We start from the raw sequence: 18,409 nt of genomic DNA, 5'->3' as shown, positions 1-18,409 counted from the left end.
TATGATATTCTGGTCTGTAGAAAAGACAAGAAGTTCTGAGACGTTAAGGACAAAATATATATTCAGAGATGTAAAATTTGCAACATATACGCCCAAAAATAACAATAACCCAGCAGAGTGCAAACAGCAAAAAGATAGACTAAGAATGTGTTAGTGCTAGCTTTGGTTTAACACTCGGGTTTGTCCTAAGATGAGGGAAGAGCAAAATCAGTGAACCAGTTCTCCACTCATCCTATGTGGCCCTGTCCTTAGACTATACTCGACTCAGGCTAACCTATCCCTTTATACTTAGCATATTGTACCTTTAAATTCCCTCACCAATACATTCTAACATTGAATATTAAACCAGTCCTAGTATTTTAAAACGTTTCTTTATGCTGATGAATAATACAGTAAAATAAGCATAAATCTATTTAGGAAGAATAACAAAAACAACTTGAAAAGCTACGACAAGATCTCATTTATATAAAGAAAGAAAATACATTAGAGCTTGCATATCTGGAAAAAATCAAAACGGGAATGTGAATTCCTTTATATGATCCCACTTCAATGCTATAAGTGTGCAGTAAAATATCACAGTTAAACATTGTTGGATTGCTAAAAATTCCTTACTTGGCATATGCTTTTTCCAATAATGGTAGCCAAAAAACCTCTTCAGAGCGACAACGAGAAAAACAGAGCTTGCGTCCGATACATGGCAACCGGTTGTCTATTATAACTTCAACCCATTGTCCAAATTTCCAAAATCTACATTTTAAACATCCTGATTGTATCCATGAATCCTGGCCTGGGGGTATCACCTAGGTTGTATAAAAAGAAGGTAAGATTTAGAACATACTACATGAAGGTAAAAGCATTTTGTCAAGAATGTTAACAACATTGCACTATTAAACGATGGATGAGGCGTTATGTCTCGGATGTCAGAGATTAGTCTCCCACCTCCAATATATTCTTAATTAATGTCGACTGCTCCACCGATAAGGTAATAGGACAGATCTTCCGCTGTCCTGGATATTATGACCTGCTTTCCCTTGGACCAAGTGTTTGCCCCCGCATGGTGCTGGGCACTGTCTTCCACAGGAGGCCCAGCTCCCAGCAGATTCATGTGTTGCAGTGCAGATCAGTGACTGTGCCCTGCTGCACTCAGAGTCCCGTTTTGATAGCCAATGAATGTCAAAAACATTCACAAGCATTTCAAATAGGTTTCTTTACAAAAATGTTTTTAAATTAATTAAATCGTTTGAAAGGTTGACTATTGAAAAGCACAGAAACGCAATATGTAAAAATATTTCTAAATATTAATTTAGTCAAATCCTCAATTATCAACCTAACAAAAGAACAGGCCCAGAGGGCACATTTCCCAACCTGAATGCTGGGAAGTTTGTAGATGTTGACTTTGCTCCATGGGACACCATGATAAGCCGACCAGTGCAGCACAAACTAGCACTCGGTTGAACAGAAAATTCATTCAGGGATAGCCAGCTACGGGCTTAACTGCCAACTGATTTTAAACACAAAATGCTGGAGTAACTCAGCGGGACAGACAGCATCTCTGGAGAGGATTGGGTGACCCAAAATGTCACATAGAAACTCACAAAATTCTTAAGGGATTGGACAGGCTAGATGCAGGAAGATTGTTCCCGATGTTGGGGAAGTCCAGAACAAGGGGTCACAGTTTAAGGATAAGGGGGAAATCCTTTAGGACCGAGATGAGAAAAACATTTTTCACACAGAGAGTGGTGAATCTGTGGAATTCTCTGCCACAGAAGGTAGTCGCTGGCCAGTTCATTGGCTATATTTAAGAGGGAGTTAGATGTGGCCCTTGTGGCAAGAGGCTATATGCAGGGGAAATCAGGGGGTAGTGGAGAGAAGGCAGGCAGTAGCCACAGGATACTGAGTGCCATTTCTGGAAATCTCCACGATCAGCCATGATAATTACATATTGAATGGCGGGCAAACAGGCTCGAAGGGCCTACTTTAAATCCCATCTAGGTCACTATTTTTCAATCGAGTATAGACCTACTCTATGCACAGAATTTCTATGTTTCAGACAGCAAGCATAAAATAACATTTAATAAGCTGCACATTTTAAATGAGAAAAGAAAAATGGCATCAATGCTAAATCCCATCTCAGGTCACATTTGGAAGTTTCGCGAGTATAGTCTCACAAATAATTTTGTTTTCCAATTGCTTTGTCACACATAGTTAATCTTCTCGCAATAAAAAGGCATAGTAATCAGAGGGTACATGCCCTTCAAAAGCACCTGCACAAGGCGAAGCCTGTAGGTGGCGTATTATCTCCCGCACCATCTGGGCCATTTCTTCTCACCTTCGATTTAAACCTTAGCATCTGCAGTTCTTTCCTGGACTGGGCCGAGTCCAGCAGTCTCTTACATCCTGTACATTGGAAATGCCATAACAAGCAGCCAGTCAGGATACTGTATACAGTGCATCTGCAGAAGTTTGTTTAGAGATTTCGGTGACACGAACAAATCTCTTTAAATTTTAAAGAAGGCAGAGGCATTGGTACTCCTTCTTTGTCTGTATTTCATCTGTGTGCTGGTCTCGGTACGAGGTATCAATGCCCATGACCTTAAAACTTGGCTTATTCTTTCCATCCACTGATGACAAATGGCATGTGGTCCTGACTTCATTTTTCTCGAGTCAACAATTAGCTCCTTGCTTTTTATGATGTTGAAACAAGAAGTTGTTGTTGCCTGCATTATTCATAATTTCAAGGGAATCTGTATCTACAGGAGGCAGAGGTACGAAGCTAAATAGATAGAATGGGTGAGTAATTCTCATACCACTGGATAATTAAAAACCCAGTGAAGTGGCACTAAATTTGATCACAGGACAGTGTAATCTACTCTGCAGACAAATAAGATTTTTTCAAAGTGTAATAGGAACTGAAAGAGCTGGAAACACTCAACAGGTCAGGCAGCATCTCTGAAAATGAAAAATGTCAGAACTTGGAGAGAGGGGAACCTTGTTAGATTAATGTTGCAGAGAGGTTTGAGTGAGAAATGGAGAGCACAAAAGAATATATTTGACAGAGTGAGGCCAGGGTGAACTGGTTGATGAAGTCACCAAGTTGAAAGGTTAACAAGAGATATGAAGCCGAGTTCATAGGAACAAGTCGACATGAATCCAAATTTGAAATCATGTACGAAATTCTAGTCATACCCCACCCGAAATCTGACGACCAACATCATCTGGTATACCCAAGAATGTTGGGAAGTACATTCCTATATATTGGCCTTACACACTAGCCAAATTACCATTATCACTCCTTACATGACCTCTCATGGTTAAGGCGGGGAACTGGACATGGCAAACAAGCCACATGTAAACCTGTAACAGGGGCTAGCTAAATGGACTTGTCCCAAGAATGTATCACTTTAATTCTCCATTCACTCTGCCCTTTCTGTCTGCAGCCTCCTGCCCTGTTATAACAAGGCCCAATATAACCTCTTCTGACTTGACACATTAGAGGCTTCTGGGCTCAAATTTAATAATTTAAAAGTAACTTGCTTTCTCTGTTTCTATCTGGACAGACCAGTTCTGCTGCAAGTCATGCATTTGAAATGTTGACTCAGATTCCCCGACTCCACTGGCACGCCCTGACCAGCTGGACCTTTCCTGCAGCTCTGCCTTTCACAGTTTTGAACATCTTTCTTTGCTTCTAGTCTCTCTCCCTCATTTCCTTCCATTATTCCAGCAACCAGATGACTTCATCAACAACTTATCACCATGGCAACCCTGGCCTTGCCCAAACAGAGAAATCCCATTTGTCTTATACATCCCTTCCCACTAATCTCGGCAATTTAAAGCAGACTTGTGTTTTTTTCTTTCCCAGTTTTGTTGCAGGGTCTTTCACAAGAAATGTTAACACTGTTTCTCTTTCCACAGGTGCTATCTTCACAATTTTCTGATTGAATTTCAGATTTCCAGCCTCAGCAGTTTTTTTTATGATTTTCACTGTTGAAAGATTGACACTTTCGAGGCAACATGACAATCTGCCGTGGGGTGTAGACAGTCAGATATATTCTGGTCAATGCACAAAAGGGAGCATCTCTTTACATCTTCAAAACCCATGACATCTCCTCTAGAACCTGAATATCTTCTGTGAGAAACAGCACCTCCAATAATACAACATCCTTCAATTCCACCTTGAAGTATCAGCCTTTTGGACTGAGATTTGAGTCCACAAGTACAACCACTGAACCACTCGGTGGAAGAGTGATGAAGCACTATCCCCCTCATACACACTTCTTTTGTTGCTTTTAAAGAACCATGCTTTATCACCTGTGGTGCTCAAACATATCGGAATTAAATGGTCCAGGCCAAATTAACATACTGTTAACAGCATCAGCTTATTCTTGAATTCCTAATTAAATGGCGACTCTTCTCCAGCCCCAAAACAGCTGCCAAAGCAGAAGGTAAAAGGATTACAAGTAAATGTTCTGCATTCCTTTCAATATTACAATTGGCTCTAAATACTTTCAATTGAAGTACCTTTTCCGACAGCAGTCTGTTTTTATGCAAAGCTTCACATGCACATAAGAACCAGCAATCTCCTAAAAGGCCTTGCTTGATCTGTCCATCCTGCAGTTTTTCTGAGAACAACTGAGGGGATTTGGCAATTTCCTAGAAGTTCCAAATAAATAAAAGTCAGATAACATACAAAGTCAGCAGAGGACTCAGGCCCCAACTTACTTTAAATCATGCAGAACAATGACCTCTTCAGGCATTCTTTGAAAATGTGAACAGCACCATATTTAAATTCTAATGTAGATTCAAGATTAGAGTTAAGCTTAAGCAAAAGGGCTACTTCATTTAAATGTTTCAAAAATATACGTGCAATAATCATTCTTTAATAAAGAATGTTAAAATATTACTCACATGCCCGAAGGAAGCTGGAAGCCTCAATGTGCCTTTGCCAATTCAAGTGTTCAATTCATTCTCATTCTCCTGATATTTCCCCATAAATTCCTGCTGAATCTGTTTTCGTCTGCCTCTCTGCCAATCTCATTATTCAGTATTTCTCCTTATCACATCAGATTAGTTTGCCAATTTTTGTAAATTTGTTACCATGTTTCCAAGTAATAAAAGGAACTTCACCTTATTTACACAAAACATAATCTCTCACGATTTGAACATCATTATTAAATCACTGAACCTTTTCAGTTATGACAGCTTCTCTCATCACACGTTGAAGTGTCTCATTCTTGCCGAATTCACCTCTGAATCCTCATTACTTCTGCAATCTAGTGCCCCGATTTAATGGGAATACTCAAAATGCTGCACAGCCAGGTGATTTATAAAGCTTTTTAAATAATATTCTCCCCTTTTTTTCTATGCTTCCATCTGTATGGAAGCAATCTTCTTTAATGACTATCAATGTATTCTGCCACCTTCAAATATTGATGTATCTAAAAACACAGATCACAACACCTGCCCCCTTGTTAAAATTATACCGTTTAATTTTAATCACCTTTCCTTCTCATTCTTCATCCCAAATTGTGTGAAACACAGAATAATCAGATTAAATCAATCATGTGTCATTTTATTGGGTCTGCTATTACCCACATGGACTAAAGTGCCTGAATGAGAACTACCAATAATATTGTGTAATTAGATTATCTATCTACTCTACATCCAAAAGAGTCACCTGGGAACTTAAACTTCTCCCCATTCACTAGGAAGATAAAATTCAGTATCATAGATGTCATTCAATTGCTCTATAAACTATACCAATCATCAGTATAGGATATTCAAGAATATAAAAAGGATTTATATGTACGCAATGTAACCACCAACAACTACATGAGCCTCTGAAAGCATTCCTGAGGCACCTTTAAAATAGATTCACACCTGTGGTCGCAACCATGAAATTTCACCAGAGAATTTGGCAATGGGTGTGGAATAACTAGAAAACAGAGACGAGCTGGTGGCAGGGAAGTCGGCATCTTCAAACTGGAATTTCTCTGGAGTCTCCATATCTGAAATGATCATTGTCACGGACGTTTTCACACATGTTCAAAGGAATCTCAGCAGGATGGGATTTTGGCTTTGCCAGTTTCTTCTTTAGACTGAGAATAAAATAAGATCATTATAAGGTGAATGGCTGAAACACAATACAATTTTTTCAATTATGGACAAATGATCAGGAAAATAATAGCACAATATCTGCACAGGCCCACAATATCGGTGACAATTATGAAGCCAAATTGAACTAACCTCATCTGCCTGCATGTGTTCATTATTCCTCCATTCTTTGCATGCTCATGTTCCTGTTCAAATGAATTTTAAATGTCAGTATCATGTCAGGCACTTGCATCACCCACCATGGCAGGACGTTCCTGAAGGCTACCGCTCTGTGTAAAAAATATTTGCCTCTCACATCTCCGTGAAACTTTCCTTTGCTATCCTTGGAGCTATGGGCTGCAGTATTTGACATTTCTACCCTGTAAAAGAGATTAATTATCCTATGTCTCATAATATTATAAACATCTTATTAGGTTTCTACTCAGCCTTCGATACTTCAGCGAAAGCAATGTGAGTTTGTCTAATCTCTCCTCATAGCAAATACGCTAGCCCAGGCAACATTCCAGTGAACTTTTCCTGCACCTTCTCCAAATACTTCACATCCTAACTGTAATGGGGCGACCAGAACTACCACATTTGTAATCGAACCAACATTTTATACAACTGCAACATGACTTCCTGACTCTTATACCCAAAAGCCCATCCAATGAAGGCAAGCATACCATATGGCTTCTTTACCACTTATCTATTCCTGTTGCCATTTTCAGAGTTCTGGACATGCAACTCAAGATTCCTCTGTCCATCAAGCTCCTAAAGGTTCTGCCATTTGCGGTATACCTTTCCCTTAAATTTGATCTCTCAAAATGCAACATCTTACACTTGCCCAGATTAAACTCCATCTGCAATTGATCTATATCCTGCTGTATAATTTGACAAGATAAAAAAGGAAATGGAAAGTAATTAAAAATATTCTGCAACAGTCTTCACAGTGAATGACACTGCAATGATTACAGATGGACAACAGGGGAGACACAAGGAGCTGCAGATGTTGGTTTACAAGAAAAAAGACACAAAGCGCTGGAGTAACTCAGCGGGTCAGGCAACATCTCTGGAGAACGGATCTATGGTCTCCAGAGATGCTGCCGAGCCGATTGAGATTCTAGCACGCTGTGTCTGTTAACAGGTGGACTAGTTTTAAGAGAATATTGAAAGAAACAGATGCCATCAGGACCATAGATCTGTATTCAAGTGTTTTGAAGATCTGTATTCAAGTGGCTGCAGCGATAGCAGAATGATTAGTTGAAAATGTTCAGACGTTTATGGTACAGTAGGGTGCTGGGAAAAAATTTATGAGAGGAAAATCATGGTTAACAAACTCATGGCCACACAACAAATACAATGTGAGGAAGCTTGCAGATAGATGCATTGTATTTAAATTTCCTGGTGGCATTGAATAAGGTGCTATGTAAAAGGCTGGTGCATAATATGACCTCGTCATATTGGGGAAGTATGTTAACATGGATTACAGGATGGTTACCACACAGAAGACTGAATCAGAATTAGTAGGTCTTTCTCAGATGTGAAATATGAGAAATATGGGGGCAGAAAATCCTCAAGGGCGAAGGTGAACATCCGGAAGTGGTAGTGCATGTCGGCACAAACTATGTCGGAAAGAAGGGGATGAATATTCTGCAACGTGACTTTAGAGAGCTCGGAAAAATGCTGACAAGCAGGACCTCCAGGGTTGTTATCTCCTGTTTGCTTCCAGTTCCTCGTGCTGGCGAGAGCAGGAACAAGGAGATACGGGACCTGAATGTGTGGCTGAGGAACTGGTGCACAGGGCAGGGATTTCGATTCTTAGATCACTGGGATCTGTTTTGGAGTAAGGGGGAACTGTACAAAAGGGACGGATTGCATCTTAACAGGTGGGGGACCAACATTCTGGCAGGCAGGTTTGCCACTGCTACACGGGTGGTTTTAAACTGAATAAAGGAGGTGGGGTGTCAAATGGGATAGTCGAGGATCGAGCTAAAGGGAAAGGGTTTCTTAAATGCGTGAGCAGAGAGACAGAGGGGTGTAAAATGAGGGTAGAAGCAATAGGTAGCAAGGTGAAAAGTAAAAGTGGCAGGCAGACAAATCCAGGGCAAAAATCAAAAAGGGCCACTTTTCAACATAATTGTATAATGGGTAAGAGTGTTGTAAAAACAAGCCTGAAGGCTTTGTGTCTCAATGGAAGGAGCATTCGTAATAAGGTGGATGAGTTGAATGTGCAGGTAGCCATTAATGATTATGATATAGTTGGGATCACGGAGACATGGCTTCAGGGTGACCAAGGCTGGGAGCTGAACATCCAGGGATATTCAATATTCAGGAGGGATAGACAGAAAGGAAAAGGAGGTGGGGTAGCGTTGCTGGTTAGAGAGGAAATTAACGCAATAGAAAGGAAGGACATTAGCTTGGAGGATGTGGAATCGATATGGGTAGAACTGCGAAACACTAAGGGGCAGAAAACGCTAGTGGGAGTTGTGTACATGCCACCTAACAGTAGTAGTGGAGTTGGGGAGGGCATCAAACAGGACATTAGAAATGCGTGCAACAAAGGTAAAACAGTTATAATGGGTGACTTCAATCTACATATAAATTGGGTGAATCAAATTGGCAGGAGTGCGGAGGAAGAGGATTTCTTGGTATGTATGTGGGATAGTTTTCTAAACCAACATGTAGAGGAACCAATGAGAGAGCAGGCTATTTTAGACTGGGTATTGAGTAATGAGGAAGGGTTAGTTAGCAGTCTTGTTGTGCGTGGCCCCTTGGGCAAGAGTGACCATAATATGTTTGAGTTCTTCATTAGGATGGAGAGTGACATAATTAATTCAGAAACAAGGGTTCTGAACTTAAAGAAAGTTAACTTTGAGGGTATGAGACGTGAATTGGCAATTGATTCTTAAAGGGTTGACGGTGGATATGCAATGGAAGGCATTTAAAGGCTGAATGGATGAACTACAACAATTGTTCATCCCAGTTTGGCAAAAGAATAAATCAGGGAAGGTAGTGCATCCGTGGATAACAAGGGAAATCAGGGATAGTATTAAAACAAAAGATGAAGCATACAAATTAGCCAGAAAAAGCAGCCTTCCAGAGGACTGGGAGGACAAAGGGCTTAATTAGGAAAGGAAAAATAGATTATGAAAGAAAACTGGCAGGGAACATAAAAACTGACTGCAAATGTTTTTATAGATATGTGAAGAGAAAAAGATTAGTTAAAACAAATTTAGGTCCCACAGGCGAATTGATCATGGGGAACAAGGACATAGCAGACCAATTGAATAACTACTTTGGTTCTGTCTTCACTAAGGAAGACTTAAATAATCTGCCGGAAATAGCAGGGGACTGGGGGTTAAATGAGATGGAGGAACTGAGTGAAATCCAGGTTAGCCGGGAAGTGGTGTTAGGTAAATTGAATGGATTAAAGGCCGATAAATCCCCAGGGCCAGATAGGCTGCATCCCAGAGTACTTAAGGAAGTAGCCCCAGAAATAGTGGATGCATTAATGCTAATTTTTCAAAACTCTTTAGATTCTGGAGTAGTTCCTGAGGACTGGAGGGTAGCTAATGTAACCCCACTTTTTAAAAAGGGAGGGAGAGAGAAAACAGGGAATTACAGACCAGTTAGTCTAACATCGGTAGTGGGGAAACTGCTAGAGTCAGTTATTAAAGATGGGGTAGCAGCACATTTGGAAAGTGGTGAAATCATGGAACAAAGTCAGCATGGATTTATGAAAGATAAATCATGTCTGACGAATCTTATAGAATTTTTCGAGGATGTAACTAGTAGAGTGGATAAAGGAGTACCAGTGGATGTGTTAAATCTGGACTTTCAGAAGGCTTTCGACAAGGTCCCACATAAGAGATTAGTATACAAACTTAAAGCACACGGTATTGGGGGTTCAGTATTGATGTGGATAGAGAACTGGCTGGCAGTGACTAGTGGGGTACCGCAAGGCTCAGTGCTGGGATCCCAGCTAATTACAATATATATTAATGATTTGGATGCGGGAATTGAATGCAACATCTCCAGGTTTGCGGATGACACGAAGCTGGGGGGCAATGGTAGCTGTGAGGAGGATGCTAGGAAGCTGCAAGGTGACTTGGATAGGCTGGGTGAATGGGCAAATGCATGCAGATGCAGTATAATGTGGATAAATGTAAGGTTATCCACTTTGGTGGCAAAAACAGGAAAGTAGACTATTATCTGAATGGTGGCATATAGCATACTGCTACGACATATAGCAGTACTTCACCCCTATTAAACTACCAACATTACACTGTTTAAGCATCTATTAAAGACCATTTTGCAACCACTCCTTACATCATTGCTGTTCCGGCTCTACATGAGAAATGCAAGTCATCACTGTTCTGCTGCCAATGCAGTGACATAATAAATTATCAAAAATGAACCCTTAAAACAGATCATCACCAAAAGAAAACAAATGAAAGTAATGTTTTCAGAACTGTACAGAATTTGCTTTGCTGATTCTATCAACCTGCTGTAAGGCAATTATAAAAAAATTGCAATGCTTATTCTTTCATAAGCCTTACTGTATTGTACCTGCAGCATCACACTTCATTCAACCCGTGCATTGTTTTGTGCAACACAATGGTAGGTGGCACCAACTAATCCTTCGTCGAATATTATGTAATGTAAACGGCGGAACCACTTTTTTTTCAATGATACACGTGCATGATATGTATCATTTTGTCAATGATACAAGTTGCCTCTGTTTTTGGTACAGTGATTGTTTGCAGCAAAGGTTATAGAGGAGCTCCTCTAGTATCTTTGGTTTGCAGTAATGTGTAGATTGTGATTTGGGCATATCTGGAATTGTACTCGTTGTTACATATTGTATACATATTACACACTGGACGGACGGTGCGCTGTGTGGGGGGTTCAGCTTCGGGTTCCCGTGTACTATTCTCACTCTTGGGACATGAATCCTTCAGCGTTGGCTCATTTGTTGAGAAGCCGCCTGTGGTCAGCATCTGCCAGGCTCGCATCCACTCGAGCGCCGAGGATTCGGGGCCCGATATTTCTCACAACACCCGGTCCCTTTCGGATATTTCAGCGTTCGGTGTCGGTTCAGACAGAGCAAGAAAAACAAGGCGTAAGATGTCAGCACGGAACTGATTACCTGAGGCGGCAGCGGCAGGGTCGGTCCGCATCTCCGCAAGATATTCCTCGGTTGGTGGACAAGCGCCTTCAGTCGCCCCGGGCCATAAGAGAGCCTGTGCAACGCCCTGAACTACACTACACCTCCCCTCCTCCTCCTCCCCCTCCCCTCTGTCAAACGCCTGCATCCAGATCAGAAATGGACCAGTGCTCATGCCACCGCAATATGAACCGCCAGAAATCACCACATTTATTGGGACAACCTCAGGCTTGCATTTAAATAGAATATTGCACAGCAGATTTAAAAACAAACATATGAGGTGTAGTCTCGATTGCAATTTGGAGGATGCGGCAGCAAATGTGTGCGAAACTTCATGGCAAGTGAGGCAGAACTTCTTCCCACTGCTTACGCTAACCCAAGGGATAAATGCACACATATATTTTAAGGATTCACCGGTGGCAATTTCCTTGTAGGTCAAAAATAGCCAGGCTTCACGTGGCAGCAAAACCAGGCGTATATCACCACTTGGGGAAGAGGGTTCACCAGTCCCACCCACACAAATAAACTTGTCCCAAAAAAAACACGCATAACGCTGATACATATCATAGCAATGTTACAAAAATTTGAGATTTAAAAAATCAAGTCTGTAATTTATCCCATCAGATAAAGCATAAAAAGAAGTTTAATTTGACACCAAATTCACTTTCATATCTTCAGTATTAAAAAAGTTATGGGCATTTTCATACTCGGAAATAAGCATCTTGTTCCCTCTTGCTTTTCCATTGACTTAACACAAAAGCCGTGATCGAGGACAGTCAAAAGCCCATAACGTCTTAAAAATTAAGAGAACTGAAATAAATTTTCAGTTATTATAGATTGAAGCATTCTGAAACAAATAGGAAACAATCTTACTTAGATGACTTGAAATTAAAGCATATCATTAGTTACCTAATTGTAGCAAATTACAAAATTCAGCTACTAGATCTAAGGAGTAACGAGAGGGGATCAAGAGTCTCTGGGGAACTCGCCGGGGCCGCAGAGGGTAGTCCAGGCCAGTTCATGGCTATATTTAAGGGGAGTTAGATGTGGCATCTATCAATTTCTTAAATAGATTACTAGATCAACATTTTTAAATAGCCTAAGTGTCCAAATAACATTCACACGAGATTCACAATATAAAATAATTAAAAAATCTCATTGTCATGGATTTATAGGCCAAATGGAAGGAATTTAAGTGTTTAATACCTGTAAATTAATGGCCATTTAAATCATCTTGCGAGTGGATTTTTCTGGAACGCGATCATTTGGAACGTTGCGGTTGCGGTGAATTTAACCCCATATCGGCAGGAAAAACACTGCCGGTTCGTATGGGGAAAAAAATCACCGTTTCGCAACGTAAAATGTGAATTAAAGGCATCTTAAGGAGCACTTTTATACATAAAATAAACGGCTTTCCTTTACCTGTCCCGTACCTGAAAACCGTCCCCGTTGTCGACGTTGACGGCTTTAGAAGCTGATTTTAAAATTACTCCAGCGCTGAACTTGTCGGGCGATTAAAAAAAAAAATACACAGAACGGCCATCAGAACGATTCTTCTGCAAAAGCTTGCACTCCAACAAAATATAATCCAGGACAAGGTAGGAAAAAAACATGTTTTAACCCCCCCCACCTCAAAGGCGCCAAAATCGCACACATGGCCAGTGGCAGAATTGTAGCGCCGCTGAAGGTAAGTATTGTAACATACCAACATATCAGGGACTATAAATGCCCATTCAAAAACTAATATCAATGAATCAAAACGTTTTTTTAAAACTAAAATGTTTAAACTCAGTTATTTTCAAATCTGCTAATACCTATGTCTGTCACAGCAACTTATCTGCATTAAAATGAACCAACTTGCTATTTTGAACAAAATGAGCAAGACTCAAGTGTAAATGTGCGGGTACGGTTGCAAGTTTGTGCTCTGCCACTGAATTTCAATTTAACTAACAGCAATATCGTTAGCAAAGTTCCGTGAAAAGTGACCAGCAACCCTGGGACTTAGAAATTTGCTTGTGTTTTCCAAATATGGTGTTATAACGAGACACGTGTAGTCAACCAAAGTGATCTTTATTAAGTTAACACATCACAGCTCTCAGAACCACAATAAGGGGCAAGGGTGTTACCAGCAATATATATACCCCGGGGGGGGACACATACATGACCTGTGACCCACTCTTCCTGCCATACCAAGTCACATGACCCAACCCCAAGAGCCGAGGGTTCGCACCACGAGTGGCTAACCACCAGGACCCCCTCCCCCCTCCCCAGAGACACTGAACCGAAAGGGATGACAAACGAGGCGGCCAGACCTTGTGCACACATCCCCACACACAGGGCACCCGCCCGGTACAGACGAACCTGGGAGCACCCGGGATGGTGGCGCCCCCGAAGACGAGGCTAGGCTTCAAATAAGCCACAGACACAGGCTCACACCGACCCCCCATGTCCAAAACAAAAGTACTAGGCCCATGCTGCAGCACCCGAAAAGGACCCTCATATGGGCGTCGCTCAGGTGGCAGTGGCGAACGCAGCAGGGCGCAAGGAGATCGATTCAGTTGTAGAAGTATTGCCCTTCACATCGACTAACAGTAATTGAGCCTAGAAAATTGGCGAATTAGAAGATGGAAGGAAAAAAGGGCAGTCTGAGGTGTCAGGCGCATCGACAACCTGGGAACAACCATCGCAAGGAGGAGGAAATTAAGTTTGAAACTTAGAGACTACCTCCTACCAAAGAGTGAATCTGGCCAATTAATTCCTACGGGTGATATCCGAGTCCAATTCATGAGTTTTGTGATTTAGTCTAATAGGTGTTAAGTTGGAATAGTAAAGCAAGTGAGAAGATATTAGAAGTCAATGGTTTGCATGCGTGCTAAAGTAACTTGCGTGTTAATAAAGATTAAGTTGTACAAAAAGTTGGTATGGAGCATTTTGTTGGACATGTCAGTTGATACCATATAGAGAAAATAGGTTCAACAACGAATACTGGGTACTTTGAAAATCTGATAGAACATGGGAGATAGTCAGAACCTTTTTCTCAGGGTGGAAAATGTCCAACACTGGAGGACATAGCTATAAAGTGAGAGGAGGAAAGTTTGATGGAGATGTACGGGACAAATTATTTTACACACGGAGCAGTTGGAACCTATTTTCACGGGTGATTGTGGAGACAGATATGACAGTGGTGCTTTGAAGGCATTTTAGGTACGCACATGGAAGTAAATGGAATAGAGGGATAGGATCATGTACAGGCAAATAACATTAGTTTAACTTGACAGCATGTTCAGCACAAACATGATGGGCCGAACCGCCCATTCCTACACTGTACTGTAGGCAGGTAGTTCGTGAAGTTTTGATTTTGTTTTTAAGACATGAACATTTTGTAGACTTCAGTGGCCCGTTATGCAACATTTCAAATTACCACCTTCGAATCCTTTAGTTATAGTTACCTCAATCCTAAACTTGTACTCCACTCCAACATTAAAATCTTACAACACATCTGAATCCAGACCTGTCCACTTAAATAGCTTTTAAAAAGTTCATGGTTAGAATTCCCATTCTTTCAGAACATCCTTTTCCCTAAGGATTTGATCAAGATTTTTTGTCATTACCCTCAACATCTCTTTATTTGACTTAGTGACAAAGTTTGCAAATAATGATTTTGTGTAGCCTTTTGTGTAGTATTAAAGGTATTCCATGCAAATAAAGACACTATTGTTTGCCTGAACATTTCTTCCACCCCCTTTCATTGATGCATTCCAGTTGCATTGTACTGAAGTTGAGATCAGAGATTGAGCAACCTCAGTCCAATTCTGTACAAATTCAAGTGTTGAAGCGGACCAAAACTTATTTGTTTAGTCTGAAGAAGGGTCTCCACCCAAAACATCACCTATTCCTTCCCTCCAGCATTTTGTGTTGATCTTTGATTTAAATAAGCATTTCCTTCCAACACCAGAACTTATTCTTTGTCTTTGGTAGACAAAAGTGCTGGAGAAACTCAGCGGGTGAGGCAGCATTTATGGAGCGAAGGAAATAGGCAACATTTCGGGTCGACCCGACTCCCATGGCTATCTGGACTACACTTCTTCCCACCCTGCTTTCGGTAAGGACTCCATCCCCATCTCCCAATTCCTCCGTCTACGCCGCATCTGCACCCTGGATGAGGTGTTCCACACCAGGGCATCAGAGATGTCCTCATTCTTCACGGAATGGGGGTTCCCCATTTCTACTATAGATGAGGCTCTCACCAGGGTCTCTTCTATACCCTGTAACTCTGCTTTCACTCCCCATCCCTCACTCGTAACAAGGGCAGAGTCCCCCTTGTCCTCACCTTCCACCCTACCAGCCGTCACATACAACAAATGGGACATTGTCGCCACCTCCAACAGGATCCCACCACAGCCACATTTTCCCATCTCCTCCCTTGTCTGCTTTCCGCAGCGACCGTTCCCTCCGTAACTCCCTGGTCAATTCATCCTGTCCCACCCCCTCTCTTTCCCTTGAAACCGCAGTAAATGCTACACTTGTCGCTTTACCTCCCCCCTTGACTCCATTCAAGGACCCTAGCAGTCTTTCCAGGTGCGGCAGAGGTTCACCTGCAGCTCCTCCAACCTTATCTATTGCAACTACTACTCTAGGTGTCAACTGCTCTACATCGGTGAGACCAAGCGTAGGCTTGGTGATCGCTTCGCCCAACCTGATCTCCCGGTGGCTCAGCACTTCAACTCCCCCTCCCATTCCGAATCCGACCTTTCTGTCCTGGGCCTCCTCCATGGCCAGAGTGAGGACCACCATAAATTGGAGGAGCAGCATCTCATATTTTGCTTGGGCTGTTTACACACCAGCGGTATGAACATTGACCTCTAATTTCAGGTAGTCCCTGCTTTCTCCTTCCCTTCTCAGCTCTCCCTCAGCCCACTGTCTCCGCTTCTTCCTTTCGCCCCCCCACCATCGCATCATTCTGAAGGGTCTCAACCCGAAACGTTGCCTATTTCCTTTGCTCCATAGATGCTGCCTCACCCGCTGAGTTCCTCCAGCATTTTTGTCTACCTTTGATTTTCCAGCATCTGCAGTTCCTTCTTAAGAATTATTTTGTCTTTGTGTTAGTTACAATAAAGCACTTTAATAATTGCCCCCTTTTCACAAATATTTAAGTTTTTAAAAGTCTCAGGCTTCACATTAAAATTACTGCCAGCAGACCCAAAATCGTCAAAGCACTGTTAGGATCTCTTGTTTATTTTTCAAAATTAACAAAATTATTTCAAAACATAAGCAACGTTTTATATGTATTTACACAAAAGACAATTTGTAAGTGATAATTTCAATATCATGAACAGAGTGGTTTGATATCAGACTAAATTACAAATGAACGGTCCGTGCCTCAGCTGCAACATTGGATCATGATTTAAAACTAAAAATGATTCTAGTAAAGAATCAAATGTGATTATTTAAAGCATTTGAAAATGTTGAGTTTAATAGTTCTTCATGTTAGTTACTGTGCCAATGGAGGCTATGGAGTTTCTAATTTAGATTTTCAATAATCTCATCAAAACGCAGAGATGGTGCTTGAATACATTGTGCACAATAGCACAAAGAGAGTTACACTGAGAGGCTACTACAAATAGGATATTTTAGAAGTATAACCAGCAGATCATATAAAATGCAAGAGTAACGACGATCGAAGTGGGACTGGCCCCGTGAGGCCGTACGCCTCAAGTGACCACGTTTGGTCGCGCTAGACGCATGCTATCGCATGCTGGTGGGACAGGCCCTTAAGGGATGGTCCTCAATAGGTGTCTGTACAGCAGGAAAAAAAAGGACAAAGCATGATTACAAGCATTAAATTGGTACTAAATAATTAGCTGGCCATTATACTCTCTCTTCCTAGTATTCAACTGGTTCAACTGCAGCTGCTGAATAACAGAACATCGATTTTAGAGAAAATATCAGAATGCAATGAATTCAGTACAAACAAAACTACAATCAATGTAAAAGGAAGGTGATACTGGAAAATTCCAAACTAAATTAACAAATTGTGTGGGATATTTTTAGACCATTTCTTCAAATGAATTGTGCAGTGAAATGATTCTATCACTACAAGGCGATTAAATATAGTTTAGTTTTTTAGTTTAGAGATACAGCGCGGAAACAGGCCCTTCAGCCCACCGAGACCGCACCGACCAGCGATCCCCCCACATTAATATGATCCTACACGCACTTGGGACAATTTTACATTTATACCAAGCCAATTAACTTACAAACCTGTACATCTTTGGAGTGTGTGAGGAAACCGAAGATCTCGGAGAAAACCCACAGACAACACCCATAATCAGTATTGAACCTGGATCTCGGACGCCACAGTGCCGTGGTACATTGCCCTTCACCAGTCAGGGTACTGAGTATATGTGTTGAGATGTTATGTTATGGTACTGCTACACACGGCGTCGGTGTGCTTGCATTCCGAGTATTACGTTCAGATTTGGTTACCCTGTTTTATGAGAGATGCCTTTAAGCTGGAAGTGCAGAGAATATTTACAAGTGCATTGTCGAGTCTTCAGGGAAATGTCAAAGAGATATTACCTTAGTCATTTTGATGTGGCAATAATGGACCAAGCCTAAGGCACAAATAGTGTGAGAATAAAGATCCAATGTTTTCCAAGTCCACAAATTGTATGTACATATCTATCGACATCAACATGAGAAATATCTATTCACATCAACATGAGAAATAAAAATAAAATCTCGTACCATATTAAATTGCTCAATATACAGAATTTATACATTTAATGCATACATGTTTGTGCTCTCCACTTTCCAGATCTTGTGCCCATTGTCTAGTTTTATTTCTATTGAACATCCACTTCCAACACAAGTAGTTCTGCTGAAAGGCCTGTTAAAACATTTTAGCGTTGCTAATACATTTGAACTCAACAAGTATTCACATGTTCTCTTACAATTACTTTTCAATTACTTAGTTGCAGGTTTTTTTTCCAATGCCAAGTTTCAACGAATGTTCAGTCCCAGTTTTATTACTTCCTAGTCAGAATAACTACCTATTCTCCATTGTCCTACTTTACTGACATATATAAACATTTGAATCAATCCTGGTAACATTGTTAAAACAAGAAAAGGCATCAGACCAATCTGTTCACA

General features: G+C 41.1%; 1 protein-coding gene across 2 annotated transcripts in view; it reads right to left on the bottom strand.

Annotated features, from left to right (window-relative positions):
* The window catches only part of capn10 (calpain 10), a 36,371-nt gene extending 25,006 nt beyond the window's left edge, over positions 1-11,365 (bottom strand). Inside the window, exons 1-5 of one of the 2 annotated variants that reach the window (XM_055645415.1) lie at positions 11,240-11,352; positions 6,244-6,296; positions 5,878-6,095; positions 4,519-4,650; positions 613-800 (exon numbers count right to left, since the gene is read on the bottom strand). In XM_055645415.1, coding sequence (XP_055501390.1) covers positions 613-800; positions 4,519-4,650; positions 5,878-6,018 — 461 coding nt within the window. In that variant the 5' untranslated portion in view covers positions 6,019-6,095; positions 6,244-6,296; positions 11,240-11,352. Of the gene's footprint in view, positions 1-612; positions 801-4,518; positions 4,651-5,877; positions 6,096-6,243; positions 6,297-11,239 lie in introns of both variants that reach the window. The other variant, XM_055645416.1, reaches the window with a different exon arrangement.
* Positions 11,366-18,409: the final 7,044 nt, after the last annotated feature.

This window comes from Leucoraja erinacea, chromosome 14, assembly GCF_028641065.1.
Source record: "Leucoraja erinacea ecotype New England chromosome 14, Leri_hhj_1, whole genome shotgun sequence".
NCBI classification, from domain to species: Eukaryota; Metazoa; Chordata; class Chondrichthyes; order Rajiformes; family Rajidae; genus Leucoraja; species Leucoraja erinaceus.
The sequence above is the reverse complement of the archived record's forward strand: the minus strand, read 5'-3'. Positions and strand labels throughout refer to the sequence as shown.